General features: G+C 43.1%; 1 protein-coding gene across 4 annotated transcripts in view; it reads left to right on the forward strand.

Moving 5' to 3' along the window:
• The window catches only part of SIN3A (SIN3 transcription regulator family member A), a 91,719-nt gene that overhangs the window by 51,072 nt on the left and 20,530 nt on the right, over window positions 1-20,117 (forward strand). For all 4 annotated transcript variants that reach the window (XM_033190964.1, XM_033190963.1, XM_033190961.1 and 1 more), the window contains exons 9-15: window positions 2,002-2,091; window positions 7,193-7,311; window positions 8,525-8,735; window positions 9,284-9,400; window positions 13,203-13,441; window positions 14,667-14,850; window positions 16,727-17,300. In XM_033190964.1, coding sequence (XP_033046855.1) covers window positions 2,002-2,091; window positions 7,193-7,311; window positions 8,525-8,735; window positions 9,284-9,400; window positions 13,203-13,441; window positions 14,667-14,850; window positions 16,727-17,300 — 1,534 coding nt within the window. The remainder of the gene's footprint in view (window positions 1-2,001; window positions 2,092-7,192; window positions 7,312-8,524; window positions 8,736-9,283; window positions 9,401-13,202; window positions 13,442-14,666; window positions 14,851-16,726; window positions 17,301-20,117) is intronic.

Genomic DNA, 20,117 nt, shown 5'->3' on the forward strand with positions numbered 1-20,117 from the left:
ACTGGAGTGCAGTGGCATGATCTCGGCTCACTGCAACCTCTGCCTCCTGGGTTCAAGCAGTTCTCCTGCCTCAGCCTCCTAAGTAACTGGGACTACAGGCGTGTGCCACCACACCCAGCTAATTTTTGCATTTTTAGTAGAGATGGAGTTTCGCCATGTTGGCCAGGCTGGTCTTGAACTCCTGAGGTCAGGAGTTCCACCCGCCTTGGCCTCCCAAAGTGCTGGAATTACAGGCATGAGCCACCGTGCCTGGCCACTTCTTATTTGATGCTTTAAATCTGCCTTGTGTTAAGAAAGAACATTCTTGAGTTTGAGAATTATTTCAGAAATAAATGATCTCTGAGGTCCTCTTGTGAGTAGAGTGCATGTGCTTTTTGAGGTCTCTTTGGTCTAGAACCCTGTCCTGCTCAAAGTTCTTTGCTGGGTTACCAGATCTTGTCTGTATCATCTTAATCTCCAAGGCAGGACCTTTGGGCTGTAGCAGAGGGAAGTCTTAAACTCCTATTAGTAATTCATTACATGATGTTTTTTATTACATTTAACACTGATGGTCTGTCTGCAGAAAGCACAGCTTGCTCCCGTCTTTGATGTAACACAGCTGTGATAGGGAGAGCGCTAGTTATATGTATTGAATGTTGAATTCTTCAGTGAATTTCAAAGCAATATGTAATATGGAAGAGATAGATGTGTCTGCAGAATTAAATAATGACAAAAGGTTCTAGTAGTAAGAGGTGTTTCTATCCTCTAATAGAGGTGACTGATAAATAGTAAGTGACTAACTACAAGGTCTCACATACTAGGTGTTACTAACACTTTTGAAGTATCCTTTTTCATTAGTGTTTGTCATGGTTTCTTTTGAAATCAAGTTGAACATAATAATGGTTTCTATTTCTTCACTTCAGTAAAGAGAATTAGTTATATGGGTAGCAAGAATCAGCTCAGTAGATACACTCCATGCTTGGATTTATGTCCTCCCACTCTTGATTACCTACAGGTGGAAAGAATATAGTGGGGTCTTACAATTCTCCACCTACTTTCTGCATAGGCAGTGTAAGCAGAGGCTGCGGCTCTTAAGAAAGTATACTCTGAGATAGCCAAGGGAAATGTGCTACTTCTCACCAAGTTTGTGCATTTCTTCGTAGAGAGTAAGTGGTGGATTTCAAAAGTAACTTCTTGCTTGACAGGATTATATCGTGGCCTGTTGGTTCCCTTTAAAAGAACAATATTAAATTAGTCTGAGGGGATATTGCTGGCAAGATAGTTATTTCTTCTTTTAGAAAAATTATGCTTTTTTTTTTTTTGAGATGGAGCCTCCCGGGTTCAAGCGATTCTCCTGTCTCAGCCTCCTGAGTAGTTGGGACCACAGGCACGCACCACCACACCCAGCTGATTTTTTTTGTATTTTTAGTAGAAGCGGGATTTCACCATGTTGGCCAGGATGGTCTCAATCTCTTGACCTCATGATCTGCCCACCTTGGCCTCCCAAAGTGCTGAGATTACAGGCGTGAGCCACCATGCCCAGCAAATTATGCTTTTTAAGTACATTTTTACTTGAAATATTATTCAGGGTTAAAGATTGATTTCTGTCAATTTCAGGCCACGTGCCCCAGCTCTTTTTACAAACAGCCTCTTCTCCCTCAGCTGGTAGGAGAACAAAACAGTGGCATTAGAGTCTCAATGAAGTTACTTTGGGCCCCTAGAAAAAGTAAGGCTGTTCTAAAAGTTTGTCACAGTAATGTCATGATCATTTCTGGAGAAAACATTTTGGAGTAGAATGATCTTTGAACCTCTGTTGGAGAAAGAAACTTAACAGGCAAACTGAAATAGAAAATATGAGTAGAAATCTTAGAGGGTATGGAGTGAGTTGGTTAGAGTTCTCTCATTTGTTTCAAATTATTAATCAGCAGTGGTTTCAGTGTTGAAACCATTGAACGCAGACAAAAATAAAATTCAGAGAAAACCACTCTTTGAATCTCACATGTTTGTATCTTTCTTTTGCAGAAGAAACCCAAACTGCTCAATCTAAAGGATTCTTCCATGGCAGATGCCAGCAAACATGGTGGTGGAACAGAATCGTTATTTTTTGATAAGGTGAGTAATGGATGAGTTAGATTTGATAGTGCCTGTTAATGCCAAAAGAAAATCATCTTATCCCCCAAAGGTTTTGTTTTAAAGGTGTCAAACTAATTAGGGCTTTCTGTTTTTTAACATAGTTTCCCAGTTATGAGTCCTTTGAGTCTGCTAGTACTATTAGCATAGCTAGAAAAATGGTAGCATTGTTTGCTTTGGTTTTATGAAGCAGTTTGGGGCAGAAGACAGAGTTTTAGAAAATGTATTATGTTTCTCTTGAAAGATGTTTGGAGCTTGCTGTTGTAGATATCCGGGTCTGTGTGGCAGGCAGTACCAGTGCCTGTACCAATTTTTGAGGATTTAAGATGACTTGTAATCTTACTGCTGTAATAGTTATTTGTAGTATGCATATATATAGCATTCAGGGGAATTTTGATTTACTTGCATGTTTTCAAAGCTACCCAAGTGATTCTAACGAGCAACCAGAGTTGAGATTATTGGCATAAATGATGTTGTGTGGTGCCTTAGTTTGGCCACATAAACTTAAGTGTGATTTGCTCCTTGGAGTCAACTTGATGATTAGCAGGAACTGTTGGAGTTCTCACTGGTAGAAATCAACCTGGATTGATCTGTGGTGATTGACTCTATTTTGTGCCTCTTGGGTTTTGCAGAAGGGCAGATGATTTAACATCTCCATGATTGGTATCTCCTGATCTCTTTCTGTCTAGCGTGCCTATGTGAGCTTTTTGCAGGAGAATCCTGCAAGAGTGTTGAGTTCTTAGCTCTGATGTGAACCATTACCAAAGTCTGCTTGGGTGGTTGGTGCTTTTAGACAAGTGTAGAAGTCTAGATCACAACCAATGAATGTTAGGAAAAGGGTAGGGAAGGGGAGCTGTTGTAAATTAAGAATTAAGAAACATATAAGCCAAATGTGACATGCAGACTTTGGATTCTGAATTTAAACGTCGGTTTATTTTTATTTTTATTTTTGAGACAGAGCTCGCTCTGTTGCCCAGCTTGGAGTGCAATGGTGCGATCTTGGCTCACTGCAACCTCCGCCTCCCCGGCTCAAGCGATTCTCCAGCGTCAGCCTCACAAACAGCTGGGACTACAGGCGCCTGCCACCGTGCCCAGCTGATTTTTGTGTTTTTAGTAGAGACAGGGTTTCACCATGTGGGCCAGACTAGTCTTGAACTCCTGACCTCAAGTGATCCACCCACCTCAGCCTCCCAAAAGTGCTGGGATTACAGGTGTGAGCCACCACACCTGGCCAATAGCCAATTTTTAAGATATTAATTAGACAATTGAACTTAGTACAGACTCAATATTAGATGCTATTAAGGAATCTTTTTTACATTTTTGGGTTGTTTTTTATAGACGGAGTCTCACTGTTATTGTCCAGGCTGGAGTGAAGTGGTGTGATCTTAGCTCACTGCAACCTCTACCTCCTCCTGGGTTCAAGCGATTTTCCTGCTTCAGCCTCCCAAGTAGCTAGCATTACAGGCGCCTGTCACAATGCCTGGCTAATGTTTATATTTTTGGTAGAGATGGGGTTTCACTGTGTTGGCCAGGCTGGTCTTGAACTCCTGACCTCAGGTGATCCGCCCACCTTCACCTCCCAAAGTGCTGGGATTACAGGTGTGAGCCACCACACCTGGCCTTTTTTATTTAAGAGATGGTCTCGCTCAGTCACCCAGGCTGGAACTCAGTGGTGCTTTCATAGCTTACTACAGCCTGGAACTCCTGGGCTCAAGTGATCCTTCTCACCCTCCTGAGTAGCTGGGACTTACAGGTACACACCACCACACTCAGCTAATTTTTAAAATTTTTTTGGAGAGAGGGGGGTCTCACTGTTTTGCCCTGACTGGTCTCAGACTCCTGGGCTCAGACAGTCCTCTTCTTTCAGCCTCAGCATTGGCCTCCCAAAGTGTTGAGATTACAGGCTTGAGCCACCATGCCTTGCCTTAAGGAATCTTCTGAAAATAAGTTAATTTCTAAGAGTAATGTTTTTTTTTTTTTTCTTGAGACAGTTTCACTCCATTGCTGAGGCTGGAGTACATTGGCGCCATCTTGACTCACCACAACCTCCACCCCCCGGGTTCACGCAATCTTCCTGCCTCAGCCTTCCGAGTAGTAGCTGGGATTACAGGTGCCCACCACCACACCCAGCTAATTTTTGTATGTTTTTTTTTTTGAGACGGAGTCTTGCTCTGTCACCCAGGCTGGAGTGCAGTGGCCGGATCTCAGCTCACTGCAAGCTCCGCCTCCCGGGTTTACGCCATTCTCCTGCCTCAGCCTTCTGAGTAGCTGGGACTACATTAGCTGGGACTACAGGCGCCCGCCACCTCGCCCGGCTAGTTTTTTGTATTTTTTAGTAGAGACGGGGTTTCACCGTGTTAGCCAGGATGGCCTTGATCTCCTGACCTCGTGATCCACCCGTCTCGGCCTCCCAAAGTGCTGGGATTACAGGCTTGAGCCACCGCGCCCGGCCTTTGTATGTTTAGTAGAGACAGGGTTTCACTATATTGGCCAGGCTGTCTGGAACTCCTGACCTTAGGTGATCTGCCTGCCTTGGTCTCCCAAAGTGTTGGGTTTACAGGCGTGAGTCACTGCGCCCAGTCCTTTAATAGCATTTTCTTAGTACTTAAACATATATACTATATCTAGATGAAATGTCTGGAATTTGGTTTAAAATGCAGTGGTAGGAGAAATGAGTATAGATGAAACAAAATATACTATAGATCATTGAGGTTAGGGTTGAGTACATAGGTTTGTTATATTTCTGTCTACTTTTGTGTATGTTTAAAAGCTAATGAAAAGTAAAGGTAAATAGGGTATACAGTATAACAGGTACAGTGCTCTTTTATCTTTAGCTTTAAAAGTCTAGATTCTATATAGTGTCTACTAATGAATAGTTAACGAAAAGCATACGGAAGTCTGGAGCAGGGGTTGCTGGTAAGCCACTTGGTTTGGTGGCAGTCTGTGGTCCTCACCAAAGGATCACAGTGCTAAATATTTACTTTGGAACTGAAGCCCCAGATTGGTAATCTGGCTAGGCTAGTTTTGCTTTGTCTATGCCATTGATCATTTTTGGGTTTTTGGTATTAAGATGCTCAATACTGTAAATAGAGGAAGAAAAAAGACCAGATCAGAGGACAGAAGTATCTTAAGAGAGCATTATTCCAGATTACCAGAGTTTAAAACAGTCTTGGCGAAGATTCTTGCTGTAAACATGTGTTAAGAGAGGCAACAGGCTGGGCACAGTGGCTCACACCTGTAATCCCAGCATTTCGGGAGGCCGAGGTGGGTGGATCACCTGAGGTCAGGAGTTTAAGACCAGCCTGGCCAACATGGTGAAAACACCTCTCTATTAAAAATACAAAAACAAAATTAGCTGGGCATTGTGGCAGACGCCTATAATCCCAGCTACTCAGGAGGCTGAGGAAGGAGAATTGCTTGAACCTGGGAGGCGGAGGTTGCAGTGAGCTGAGATCACGCCATTGCACACCAGCCCAGGCAACAATAGTGAAACTCCATCTCAAAAAAAAAAAGAGGCAACAAAAGCCAGGGTAATTCTGATATGGTCTGGAGAATCAAGCATATGAGAAGGTATACTCCGAGATCTCATTTTAAAAATTGTTACTACGGTAATTTTTTTTTTTTTCTTTTTTTTAAGACGGAGTTTCACTCTTATTGCCTGGGCTGAAGTACAGTGGCGCGATCTCAGCTCACTGCAACCTCTGCCTCCTGGGTTCAAATGATTCTCCTGCCTCCGCCTCCCGAGTTGCTGGGACTATAGGTGCTCGCCACCACACCTAGCTAATTTTTTTTTTTTTTTTTTAGTAGAACGGCGTTTCATTATGTTGTCCAGGCTGGTCTCGAACTCCTGACCTCAGGTGATCCACCCTCCTCAGCCTCCTAAAGTTCTGGGATTATAGGCGTGAGCCACTGCGCCCAGCTGGAAAATTTTGAACATGCGTAAAGAGAATAGTAAAATGATTCCTCACATACCTACCATCCAGCTTTAGCAGTTCCCAATCCTAGCCGATGTGTTTGTTTCATATATATTCCCACCCATCCCAGTTTATTTGGAGACAAATTGCAGATATATTATTTCATCCATGCATATTTTAGTAAGTTTCTTTTAAAAATGACTCCTTTTTGTGGCCAGGTACGGTGGCTCATGCCTATAATCCCAGCACTTTGGGAGGCGAAGATGGGTGGATTCACTTACGGTCAGGAGTTTGAGACGACTATGGCCAATATGGTGAAACCTCGTCTCTACTAAAAATACAAAAATTAGCTGGGTGTAGCAGCACATGCCTGTAATCCCAGCTACTTGGGAGGCTGAGGCAGGAGAATTGGTTGAACCCAGGAGGCAGAGGTTACAGTGAGCTGAGATCGCACCACTGCACTTCAGCCTGAGCAACAGAGCTGCACTGTGTTTAAAAAACAAAACAAAACCAAAAAAAACTCCTTTTTGCAAACATAATCATTGTCACATCTAAAAAAACTAACATTGATTACTTAGTATCATAAAATATCAGTTCAAATTTCCCATTTTTATTTTATTTTTTTACTTATAAGACAGAGTCTTGCTCTGTCACCCACGCTGGAGTACAGTGGCATTATCCCAGCTCGCTGCAACCTCTGCCTCCCAGGTTCAAGTGATTCTCATGTTTCACTCAGCCACCCGAGTACCTGGAATTAGAGGCATGTGCCATCATGCCTGGCTAATTTTTGTATTTTTAGTAGAGAGAGGGTTTCAGCATGTTGTCCAGTCTGGTCTCGAAGTCCTGGCCTCCAGTGATCCACCCACCTTGGCCTCCCAAAGCACTGGGATTATAGGCATGAGCCACCACGCCCAGCCACAGATTTCCCCAATTTTTAAAAACGAATGACAGGACAGCCTGGGCAATACATCTCTACAAAAAATTTAGAAATTAGCCAGGCATGGTGGCTCACACCTGTAGTCCCAGTTCCTTGGGAGGTTGAGGGTGGGAGGCTGCAGTGAGCTGAGATTACACCACTGCACTCCTTCCTGGGCGACAGAGCAAGGCCCTTTTCAATTCCCCACTTTAAGAAAAACAAAAACTGTTTTTCTTCCTGTTGTCTCCATAAGGTCCGAAAGGCTCTTCGGAGTGCCGAAGCCTATGAAAATTTCCTGCGCTGTCTTGTTATTTTTAACCAGGAGGTGATCTCTCGTGCTGAGCTTGTGCAACTAGTCTCTCCTTTCCTGGGGTAAGTGAAGTGAGGGGCTCAGCCCTGATTCATTATATGGAGGCCAGGTAATATTTGATTTGTGAGAGTATGTGATAGGCAAAGTTAATTTACTTGAGATAGGTCAGTTGACTCAAATGTGAGTGCCAAAAGAGTCCTGAGAAGTCTTCTAGTCCAGCTCTAGAGATGAGAAAATAGCGAGGGCATTAAATATTTATTGACTAATGGCCAAGACTAGTGGTTTCCTGATCTTCTGACCAGTGCTGGATGTTTATCAAGAAAAATCTCTCCCAGAGTTCTGGAATTTTTTAAAAAATTATTATTATTATTATTTCTTTCTTTTTTTTTTTTTTTGAGACGAAGTCTCACTCTTGTTCCCCAGGCTAGAGTGTGATGGCGCAATCTCGGCTCACTACAACCTCTGCCTCCTGGGTTCAAGTCTCCCACTTCGAGCTACTGTCACCACACGCCCGGCTAATTTTTGTGGTTTTTTTTAGTAGAGATGGGGGTTTTACCACGTTGGCCAGGCTGGTCTAGAACTCCTGACCTCAGGTGATCCACCTGCCTCCGCCTCCCAAAGTGCTGGGATTACAGGCATGAGCCACCACGCCAAGCCTGGAATCTTTACTATATTTGACAGCCTAAGAATTATGTGAACATTAAAGCAATCTTCTTTTTCTTTTTCTTTTTTTTTTTTTGAGAGGGAGTCTCGCTCTGTCACCCAGGCTGGAGAGCAGTGGTGCGATCTCGGCTCACTGCAAGCTCCGCCTCTCAGGTCCACACCATTCTCCTACCTCCGCCTCCCGAGTAGCTGGGACTACAGGCGACTGCCATCACACCTGGCTAATTTTTTGTATTTTTATTAGAGACGGGGTTTCACTGTGTTAGCCAGGATGATCTTGATCTGACCTCGTGATCCGCCCACCTCGGCCTCCCAAAGTGCTGGGATTATAGACGTGAGCCACTGCACCCGGCCTAAAGCAATATTCTTGATCAAAAGAATGGTTTGTTATTTTGCCTGGTTTCGGTACAACTCTTTTATCACCACTTTAACTGATCTGAGAGTATTTTATTAGAAAAGGGGGAAACCAAATGCTCAGAAGCAGTTCTTCTTAGGCAGGAAATAATTTGTCCCCGGTAGATTTCTGATCCAAAACCAGATGGTAGTAGTCATACCTCAGGATAACTGCATCATGCCCCTAATTGCTTGTCACTTTTTGGTTTGATTCTTCAGGAAATTCCCTGAGTTGTTTAATTGGTTTAAAAACTTTCTGGGCTATAAGGAGTCTGTACATCTGGAAACTTATCCAAAGGAACGAGCCACAGAGGGCATTGCTATGGAGATAGATTATGCTTCTTGTAAACGATTGGGCTCCAGCTATCGAGCCTTACCAAAGAGTTACCAGCAGCCCAAGTGTACAGGAAGGACTCCTCTCTGTAAAGAGGTAAGGCCTTCCCTAGCAAGGATCAGCCCTGGGTCCTCAGCTTTTTCCGGAAGGGAGTGGTGGTACCAAGGATTGAGAATTTATATGAATAATGAAATTAAGAACCCTTTTAGTCCTTTTTTTAAAAAGTTTTCTACTTTTTTGTTTTTGAGACAGGATTTCGTGTTGTCACCCAGGCTGGAGTGCTCATAGCGCCTCAACCTACTGGGCTCAAATGATCCTCCCAAGTACCTGGGACTTACACATGCCTTCACACCCAGCTAAAAATATAAAAATAGAAGTTTTTAGTTTTGTAAACATGGGGTCACTCCTCCTGCGCTCAAGTGATCTTCCTGCTTCATCCTCCCAAAGCACTGGAATTATATTTCCACTTATATTCAGAACACTTTTCTTACTAACACCTTTTTGTAAACTTGCTAAAGGTGAAATTTGTGAAGTAATGTTAGTTGCCTATTTCTCCGCTAGAGTTTTGTCTTTTTATTGAGAATGCTTAATCACCAGAAAGCTGTTTTAGGCTTTTGTTTCAGTCTCTCTTCTTCTACCCAAAGGTTTTAAATGATACCTGGGTTTCCTTCCCTTCGTGGTCTGAGGACTCCACCTTTGTGAGTTCCAAGAAGACTCAATATGAAGAACATATTTATCGTTGTGAAGATGAGCGCTTTGAGGTACAAGCTTCTTTGGCATTTGAATTTGGGGGATATGGGAGATGCTCAGTGAAAGACTATCTTAATACCTGTCTCTGAGGGGTATTAAGATGGAAGAGCCAGAGGCTCACATTCTTCTGTGGTAAATGCTTGTTGTGGTACTTTCCATGCTTTGTACATTGGTCAAATATATTAGTACATGTTTTATGGTAAATGTGACTTATCTAGGCCACTTTAGCTAGCCCTTTTAACTGAAATTGTCCATTGATGGCTGAATAATAGTTCTTTTGATTTTGCATGGCATTTTAAGATTATTGTGTTTTACATGGTGAAGAAAATCAGTATCCTAAGGTTTATAGTACTTTCTTGAAACTTTTTAAATTATTTAAGATCTGTATGTATCATTACCCTTAGCAAGTATCTTGCCATGGTTAGTAAACCAGCTCTGTTATGAGAACTGGAATTTTTCTTTCATGTTTCTGGTATTGATTGCTTTGTTTTGTTTTGTTTTTTTGAGACAGGGTCTCATTCTGTTGCCCAAGCTGCAGTGCAGTGGCACAATCACAGTTCATTGCAGCCTCAACCTTCCAGGCTCAAGTGTGACCCTCCCACTCAGACCCCCACCCCTACCCACCACCAAGTTGCTGGGACTACAGGCATGTACTGCCATGCCTGGCTAATTTTTTTTTTTTTTTTAACTTTAAATTCTGGGATACATGTGCAGAACGTGCAGGTTTGTTACATAGATATACATGTGCCGTGGGGGTTGCTGCACCTATCAACTCGTCATCTAGGTTTTAAGCCCCACATGCATTATGTATTTGTCCTAATACTCTCCCTCCCCTTGCCTCCCACCCCCTGCGGCTAATTTTTTGTTTTTTATAGAGATAGTGTTTTACTGCATTACCCAGGCTGGTCTCAAACTCTTGGGCCCAAGTGATCATCCCATCCTGGCCTCCCAAAGTGCTGGGATTACAGACGTGAGCCACCATACCTGGCCTGATTGGCTCCTTTTGAAAGAAGGTTAAATTAGGGCCTTTTTTTTGTTTGTTTGAGACAGAGTCTGGCTCTGTCGCCCAGGCTGGAGTGCGGTGGCCGAATCTCAGCTCACTGCAAGCTCCGCCTCCCAGGTTCACGCCATTCTCCTGCCTCCGCCTCCCAAGTAGCTGGGACTACAGGCGCCCGCCTCGTCGCCCGGCTAGTTTTTTGTATTCTTTAGTAGAGACGGGGTTTCACCGTATTAGCCAGGATGGTCTCGATCTTGACCTTGTGATCCGCCCGTCTCGGCCTCCCAAAGTGCTGGGATTACAGGCTTGAGCCACCGTGCCCGGCCTTTTTTTTTTTTTTTTTTTAAAGACAGAGTATTGCTCTGTCACCCGGGCTGGAGTGCAGTGGTGTGATCTCGGCTCACTGCAACCTCTGCCTCACGAGTTTAAACCATTATCCTGCCTCAGCCTCCCAGGTAGCTGGAACTACAGGTGCACGCCACTACACCTGGCTAATTTTTTTTGTATTGTTAGTGGAGACAGGTTTCACCATGTTGGCCAGGCTGGTCTGGAACTCCTGACCTCAAGTGACTCACCTGCCTTGGCCTCCCAAAGTGCTGGGATTACAACTGTGAGCCACTGCGCCTGTCTCAGGAACTTTATTTTGAAGTAGTTAGGAAGGGAAGAGTGGAGTGAATAAATGAGGTGGTAGAGGGCCCCATACCACCTATATCAGGAGGGGGACTACTGAAAGTGGGCTCAGAATCCCCAATGTGTTTATATGTCTGGTTTACATTATCATTTTAAAAAAGAGAAGTCTGGTTTGTCTAAAGAGGTAAAATGACATGTATCCTATTTAGTGTATCTATTACATTAAATTGACTGTCTGTGCTTATTTGTATGGATAGGTACCTTGCTGTGTTTTTTTTTTGTTTTTTTGTTTGTTTATTTGTTTTTAAGTACTCTTTTAGCTCTTTGCAGCTTTCCCTCCTCACAGTTGCTTCAGCTGTTTCTGGTGTGTTTTTAATTAAGAGCCACATGCTGCCTGGCCACTGGCAGGTGGTTAGCCATCTTTGCCCAGCATTTATAAGGAGTTGCACCTATTTGCAGAAAACTAAATCATGACAGATGTTAACTTCCATAGGGAGTGTTATCAAGCTAAAGAAGGCATTTCAGCTGGGCACGGTGGCTCACGCTTGTAATCCCAGCACTTTGGGAGGCCAAGGCGGGCGGATCACGAGGTCAGGAGATCGAGACCACGGTGAAACCCCGTCTCTACTAAAAATACAAAAAATTAGCCAGGCGCAGTGGCAGGCGCCTGGAGTCCCAGCTACTCAGGAGGCTGAGGCAGGAGAATGGCGTGAACCCGGGAGGCGGAGTTTGCAGTGAGCTGAGGTCGAGATCACGCCACTGCACTCCATCTTGGGCTACAGAGTGAGACTCTGTCTCAAAAAAAAAAAAAAGAAAGCATTTCTTTGTTACTCATGTTTAGTAAGGTTAGCTGATGAATTAGCAGAGCTTGGTGTCTGTTTTTGACAGAATGTTCCTATCCCCTCTCAACTGGTATGCCTCCAAATGAGAGGCAACTTCATTTCCCATTTATGACTACGAGGGCAAAGATGAAAGAAGTGGGGTAAGCATGTGTTTAAGATTTGGTGGGATGAGCTAGTTTGAAGGAACATGCTTTACCAATCAAGATAGGTTAGTAATGCTTCAGTACAGACAGCTCCCATATCTGAGTGACTTGTAAAGCCAGTGGGTTTAATTTCTAATCATTCTACATGTACATTGATGTTTAGCAGGGGATTTGGCATATCAGAATCACTTGGGGATTCAGGCCAAGGGATTGCCACCATTATGATTGTTGCTAGTCACTAGGAAGAAAAGAGATCTCAGAAGGATCTCACACCTTTAAATGCTCCAGCCTAGAAGTGATAAACATGACTTCTTCTCAACTCATAACAACTCATTTGTCAGAACTAGTTACATGACCCTATCCAATCATAAGGGAGCCAGGAAGTTAGTCCATTTTTTATCGATAATTGGAGAGCAAGAGGGGCCAGAAATATTGACAAAATGATGACCACATTTCCAAAACAAGAAAATTTAGGGAACACCTCTGCAAACACTTGGTTGTAGACTGTTCATTTACTTCATTCTGTTTTTCATTTAGAGAACCTTATTTTAAGCTAAGGAAAAAGTAGACTCAAAGGTTGCCAGGAGTCCGATAAGAATTTAAATCATTACCCGCAGATACAACAGTGAACTCCTTAGGGTATGATAGTCACTGCTCTTATTATTACTGGATGTGGAACAAGGCTACTGAGTATTTTAGTATTTGAATATATTTAAATATTTCAAGTTAAATAAAAAAAAACTCTCAAGACAGAGCCGTCTTTTGGTATTGTTTTGATTGTTATTGTTTGTTCATAACGGATCTTAGCAATTCAGGAAAGTTCAGGGAAAAGTATCAGTAAAGTCATCATCTCCTGTTAGGTTCCTCTGGTCTAAGATCAGTAGTCTTAAGCAAAGCACACGGTGCAGGTGGTGGTGGTGATAACTACCGTTTATCCAGCTTCATCCTGTGGTTCTTATGTGTCAGGTATTGTGCTGAATACTTTATGTGGATTGTGTAATTTAATCCAGAAACAGGCTTGTGAGAGTAATAGGTGCTGTTATCCCTATTTTGCTGATAAAGAAACAGTCTTACGTAGCTAGTAGGGCAGAACCAGGATTCAGATCCAAGGAGTTTAACTCCCTACCTTATTTTTCTAATCACTACTCTATTCTCTTCTGATTTGGGTCCTGAGCATACCCTTCTTTGTCTTCCTCTTCAGCTTGATGTAGTTTTAGAGACCAATCTGGCAACAATCCGGGTTCTGGAAGCAATACAGAAGAAGCTTTCCCGCTTGTCTGCTGAGGAACAAGCCAAATTTCGCTTGGACAACACCCTTGGGGGCACATCAGAAGTCATCCATAGAAAAGCACTCCAGAGGATATATGCTGATAAAGCAGCTGACATCATTGATGGTCTGAGAAAGAATCCCTCCATTGCTGTTCCGATTGTCCTTAAAAGGTACCTGAGCAAATGTGCCCTTAGTGCTTTAGTGTGCACTTCATTACTGGTTCAGTGTCCCATTAAATAAGGCTCTCATTTTCAACCTGGTTGTCCCATGAGACCTCTCTTTCTCCCCAACCCTGGGGGAGTATTTTAAAGTACAGAAAAGAAGATAATTACCACCCATGTTCCTGCCACACTCAGGACTAACTGTTGTTAACATCTTTGTGGTTTTTTTGTTTGTTTGGGACAAGATCTCACTCTTTCACCCAGGCTGGAGTGCAGTAGTAAGAACACAGCTTACTGCAGCCGCAACTTCCCAGGCTCAGGTGATCCTCCCACCTCAGCCTTGAATAGCTGGGACTACAGGAGTACACCACCACACCCAGCTAATTTTTATTTATTTTATTTTTTTTTAAATAGAGATAAGGTCTTGCTATGTTTCCCAGGCTGGCCTCTAACTCCTGGGCTCAAGCAACCCTCCTGCCTTGGCCTTCCCAAAGTGCTGGCATTACAGGCACCAGCTACACCATGCCCAGCCCCATGTCATTATTGACCACACTGTGAATCCTTTGTTAGGAGCTTGGTTCTCTCAGTATCATCTGGTAAAAACTAATTCTTATTTGCTGCACAGTTCACAAATACCCAGATTTTATTTGTCCTCCCTCATCTTCCCCTCAAGAGCTGGCACAGATTGATGGTTTCTTCTTCTTGCCTGTAGTATTTAACTTCTGGCTTTTGAAATACAGGTTATTCTTCAGTTTTAGTGCTGTTTTTTTGTCTTAGTCTGCTGTCTTCTGGGTTATTAGAAGCAGTTCTGATCAGAACTTTCCAGACTGTATCCAGAGGAACATAACTGTGCAAGTTCTCTGCTCTTGGACTTTTGTGTTTCTATTAGCATTGTGAACATTTTACAAAGTCCTACAGCAGAGAAATAAGAACTCTTTTTGCAAGGAATATTTACATCTCAAAGGTATTCCCTGGAATGCTGTTTGATAAGTAACCATTCTAGGTAAATTATTTGACTTTGAGATAACTCATTTCCCCAAAATAAGTCTTGGATAAGTAATTTCCTCATGAAACAGAGTTCGAGACTGGTTTGATAACATCCCAAGTTGCCAATAATTTTGACAGACCTAATATGGCTTTGACTTTTCTTGAAAGAAAGTAAACCTGGCAAATTTCTTTCTTCTAAACCCTCTGAATTCCCATGTGTTGTTTCCATCCCTTCCCACTTCACTAGGTTGAAGATGAAAGAGGAAGAATGGCGAGAAGCTCAGCGAGGCTTTAACAAAGTATGGCGAGAACAAAATGAGAAATACTACTTGAAATCTCTGGACCACCAGGGGATCAACTTTAAACAGAATGACACAAAGGTCCTGAGGTCTAAGAGCTTACTCAATGAGATTGAGAGTATCTATGATGAGGTGAGCTGGGGTTTTCTACATCTGTGAGAGGACTCTAGTCTATGTTTAGCACAGCTTTGATTTCTGGAAATTACCTTTGTTAAATGCAGGTGAGACTCTCTAAGACCTGTTGATTCTTGCTTTATAGCTGGCATAGCCTTTTCTATTCCTCATTCTACTATTTTAAATCTAAACTTTACCTTTATACCTAAGCTATTTCACTAGTTTCCTAGTTTACTATCCTGGTTTCAACTTATACCTCCTGCCTCCATTTTCCACTTCTCTCACTGCCTGTTTCCCTCAAACAATACCTTGTATTCATATAGTCCCATCTCTCCTTACTACAGCTTCAAAACTTGTCATTGATCACCAAACTCTTTGTAATCCTTGCTTATTCAGCATGCCTACTAGAACTATAAATAGTACTAGGAGCTAGGATCAGAGATGAATAAGCAATCAATTCTGGTTTCCATGGGCTCAGTTTTAGCTGATGGATAGAAACATAAATGCAGTGCAATTGGGAATTCCTGGAGGGGGTGATCCTGAATTTTAAAAATAGTAAAATGAGCTCTTATGTGAACTCAAATCAGGCCGGGGACAGTGGCTCACACCTGTAATCACAGAACTTTGGGAGGCTGAGGCGGGCGGATCACCTGAGGTCAGGAGTTAAGAGACCAGCCCTGCCAACATGATGAAACCTCGTCTCTACTAAAAATACAAAAATTAGCCAGGCATGGTGGTGTGCACCTATAGTCCCAGCTACTCGGGAGGCTGAGGTGGGGGAATGTCTTGAACCCGGGAGGCAGAGGATGCAGTAAGCTGAGAACATGCCACTGCACTCTAGTCTGGGTGACAGAGCAAGACTCCATCTCAAAATCAATAAAATAAATAAACTTAATCCTCCATATTTTGCTGATGTTACTTTGTCACCTTCCGTACCCCCACCCCAGAAGTAAAGTACATCCCAGACCTTATATCATATCCTCTATATAAATACTAGTCCAGAATTTTGAAAGATAGTCCCGCTGGGCACAATGGCTCCCGCCTATAATCCCATCACTTTGGGAGGCTGACGTGGGCAGATCACTTGAGGCCAGGAGTTTGAAACCAGCCTGGGGACATGGTGAAACCTCATCTCTAACAAAAATACAAAAATTAGCCTGGCATGGTGGCACACTTCTGTAATCCCAGCTATGCAGGAGGCTGAAGCATGAGAATGGCTTGAACCCGGGAGATGGAGGTTATAGTGAACCAGGATTGCTCCACTGCACTCCAGCCTAAGTGACAGAGCGAGACCCTGTCAAAAAAAAAAAAAAAAGAAAAAGATGGCTCCAGTTCTGTCTCACTCGCCCTGTAAGTCACTGGTGTATAGAAGGTACCTGTATTTTGACGTCAAACCACATCTCCGTCATTACCTATTTGTTTCTGGAAGAGGGACAAAAATCATTACGGTTCGGCCCTAAGTTTTGTTTTTGTTTTTTGTTTGGAGACAGAGTCTCACTGTTGCCCAGGCTGGAGTGCAGTAGTATGATCTCGGCATGCTGCAACCTTTGCCTCATGGGTTCAAGTGATTCTCCTGCCTTAGCATCCCGACAGCTGGGATTATAGGCACCCACTACCATGTTCAGCTAATTTTGTTATTTTTAGTAGAGATGGGGTTTCACCATGTTGGCCAGGCTAATCTCAAACTCCTGACCTCAAGTGATCGCCTTCCTCAGCCTACCAAAGTGCTGGGATTATAGGTGTGAGCCACCGCTCCCAACCCCAGGTCCTAAGTTTTTTATTAGAAAAATATAGACACTGTAGTTGATAATGAGATGTATGGCTGGTGTGGTCTTGTAGGTATGTTGTCGCTGTAGACACCTCACAGAATATTTTTGTGTCTCTGTCCCATCAGAGGCAAGAGCAGGCTACGGAGGAGAATGCTGGTGTACCTGTTGGCCCACACCTCTCACTTGCGTATGAAGACAAACAAATACTGGAAGATGCTGCTGCTCTGATTATCCACCATGTGAAGAGGCAGACAGGCATTCAGAAGGAGGACAAGTATAAGATAAAACAAATCATGCATCATTTTATTCCAGATTTGCTCTTTGCCCAAAGAGGTGATCTCTCAGATGTGGAGGAAGAGGAAGAAGAAGAGATGGATGTAGATGAAGCCACAGGGGCAGTTAAGAAGCACAATGGTGTTGGGAGCAGTCCCCCTAAGTCCAAGTTACTGTTTAGTAACACAGCAGCTCAAAAATTAAGAGGAATGGATGAAGTATACAACCTCTTCTATGTCAATAACAACTGGTATATTTTTATGCGACTGCACCAGATTCTCTGCCTGAGGCTGCTACGGATTTGTTCCCAAGCGGAACGACAAATTGAAGAAGAAAACCGAGAGAGAGAATGGGAACGGGAAGTGCTGGGCATAAAGCGAGACAAGAGTGACAGCCCTGCCATTCAGCTACGTCTCAAGGAACCTAGTGAGTGCTGAGACCTCTGATTTACAGAGGATGTGTGAGGTTAAGGACTTTAGAGCTACCTAGACTTGGGACTGCTTCTTTTGTTAATAGAGCACAGGCCTTAGAGTCTGTGTAGTTGGTTAAACTCTCTGAATCTGTTTATCTGAAAAATGGAGATGCTAGTTGCTTTGTGCTGTTGCTTTGTGCAAAGTATCCTACGCAGGGCTTAGATCATGGACACTTGGTCAGTGATTGGTATTGTGGACATACCAGGGAAGAGGGTATCACTGTTAATTTGTCAAATGGCAGATTTCTGGGTTACTGCCAGCTGTTTCAAAGTACAGATAGAGACTAAACTGTCACAATTTCAATCCATGACAGAACATAAATTCCTAGTGCTTAAAACAGAATTTTCTCATATTTTTGGGCAGGACTTCCATTTAACCAGTAGGGTTTATGGCTCATTCCTAATATGTAGAAATAATTTATGCAAAGGAGACTGGAACTCAAGAGGTGATGTGAGACATGGAGAACAGGCAAGACAGGGATAAATATTTAGAACCCAGGAAAAGGAAAGTAAGTGAGGGTTCAGAACACTGTCATGTGCTTTATGTAATTTTGTACTGCCTGCTTCCAGTTCACTTCATAAATTAAGTACTTGAGCCGTGAGCCAAAAGCTTTTTCATGAAGGATTTCTTCTGGGCTCTTAAGGAAATAGTCAATCTGAGGAGTGTATCTTTTCTTTTCTTTTTTTTTTTTTTTTTTTTTGAGGCGGAGTCTCACTCTGCTACCCAGGCTGGAGTGCAGTGGCCGGATCTCAGCTCACTGCAAGCTCCGCCTTCCAGGTTCACGCCATTCTCCTGCCTCAGCCTCCCCAGTAGCTGGGACTACAGGCGCCCGCCATCTCGCCCGGCTAGTTTTTTGTATTTTTTAGTAGAGACGGGGTTTCACCGTGTTAGCCAGGATGGTCTCGATCTCCTGACCTCGTGATCCGCCCATCTCGGCCTCCCAAAGTGCTGGGATTACAGGCTTGAACCACCGCGCCCGGCCTCTTTTCTTTTTTAAAAAGTGTTGCTGATGTAGGAAGCCCAGATATGGCCCTAGCCTTCTATCTGTTGAGGAGCTAATGACACTGGAAGTTCTGAAAGCTTTTTTTTTTTTTTTTTTTAGACGGGGTCTCGCTCTGTCGCCCAGGCTGGAGTGCAGTGGCCGGATCTCAGCTCACTGCAAGCTCCGCCTCCCGGGTTTACGCCATTCTCCTGCCTCAGCCTCCCGAGTAGCTGGGACTACAGGCGCCCGCCACCTCGCCCGGCTAGTTTTTTGTATTTTTTTAGTAGAGACGGGGTTTCACCGTGTTCGCCAGGATGGTCTCGATCTCCTGACCTTGTGATCCACCCGTCTCGGCCTCCCAAAGTGCTGGGATTACAGGCTTGAGCCACCGCGCCCGGCCCTCTGAAAGCTTTTATCTGGACTAGTCCTAGCTTGAAAAAGATAAATTTTAGACCTCATTGTGGTGATTCAATCTACTTGGGTAGAAATTAGAAATAAAATGGCTTATTCCTGGCTTGGCCATGGACTTAACCTGGTTTGAGGCTTTACGTAATATTGTCTTGTCTGATAATGCCAACCCTCACACTTACCATAGCTTGTTTGGACTCAAAACTTCATTCTGGCATAAAAGCAGTTTTCATAGGAGTGGTATATTTTGGAGTCTAAAGCCCATACCTATTCTATGAACCTAAACAATGTGATACTCTGTGATGAAACTCAAGCCAGTTGCCTCTTTTAAACAGTAATTGTCCTGTTTTGCCTGTTTTTAATGAATTCGTCAGACTTCAGATAAATGGAGACAACTCGGTTTTGCTCCTAGCATTTTTTCCCCAGCACAAACACGACTAGCAAGTAACCAATTAGTCAGTGACAAATAGTTGGTTTTGTAACTCTTTTCGTTTTAGTCAACTGTTTGTTGAAATGCAATGTATAGGCCGGGTGCAGTGGCTCACACCTGTAATCCCAGCACTTTGGGAGGCCGATGCGGGAGGATCACTTGAGGCCAGGAGTTTGAGAACAGCCTGGTTAATAAGTGAGACCCCATCTCTACAAAAAAAAAAAAAAAATATATATATATATATACACATATATACACACACACACACACACAAGGTACAGCATATATATATATATAGAAAAGTACACAAATTAGAATTTTGAAGCTCAGTGAATTTTTACAGACTAGACGTACCTATGTTCAAGAAACGAAACATAACCAGTACTCTGATAACCAATCCTTTTTCCACTTTCTTGATTTCTAACACTAGAGATTAGATTTGTCTGTTTTCGAACTTTATATAAATGGGTCTTTAGTAAGCTAAAGGCAAAACTCTTTAACATTCCTTGTGCCCTCTGCTAGTTGCCAAATGTCTGTAACAACTGATGAGATTTATTCTAGCTAGTGGTTGAAATGATTCATGTGCAGTAAGTACAGACGATTTAATGCAATTTGTGAAATACAATGTTGCAAATCCATTTTTAAACAAAAGGACTTTGACAAATGCAGATTACTTCATTATTCATAAAGGGTTTAATTTGCACTCCTGTTTTTCTGTTCCCAAGAGGTTTCCCAGTGCTGGAGTATGGCTGTGTCTGCCTTTTCTCATCTGTACTGTATGCTTCATTGAAATAGCTTTATGAGCAAGTGACCCATGTGAGGAATGCTCTTGTGCAGTCTGGGAGAGCAGGTTCCTCTCTCAGCAGGGGAGCCAACAGCTCTTTGAAGGACTGGCTTCCCTAGGATACTTTCCTCTGCTAAAATGGCCCAGCAGTACCATAAAGAACTAT

This window comes from Trachypithecus francoisi, unplaced genomic scaffold, assembly GCF_009764315.1.
Source record: "Trachypithecus francoisi isolate TF-2019V2 unplaced genomic scaffold, Tfra_2.0 Lachesis_group3, whole genome shotgun sequence".
Classification (NCBI taxonomy): Eukaryota; Metazoa; Chordata; class Mammalia; order Primates; family Cercopithecidae; genus Trachypithecus; species Trachypithecus francoisi.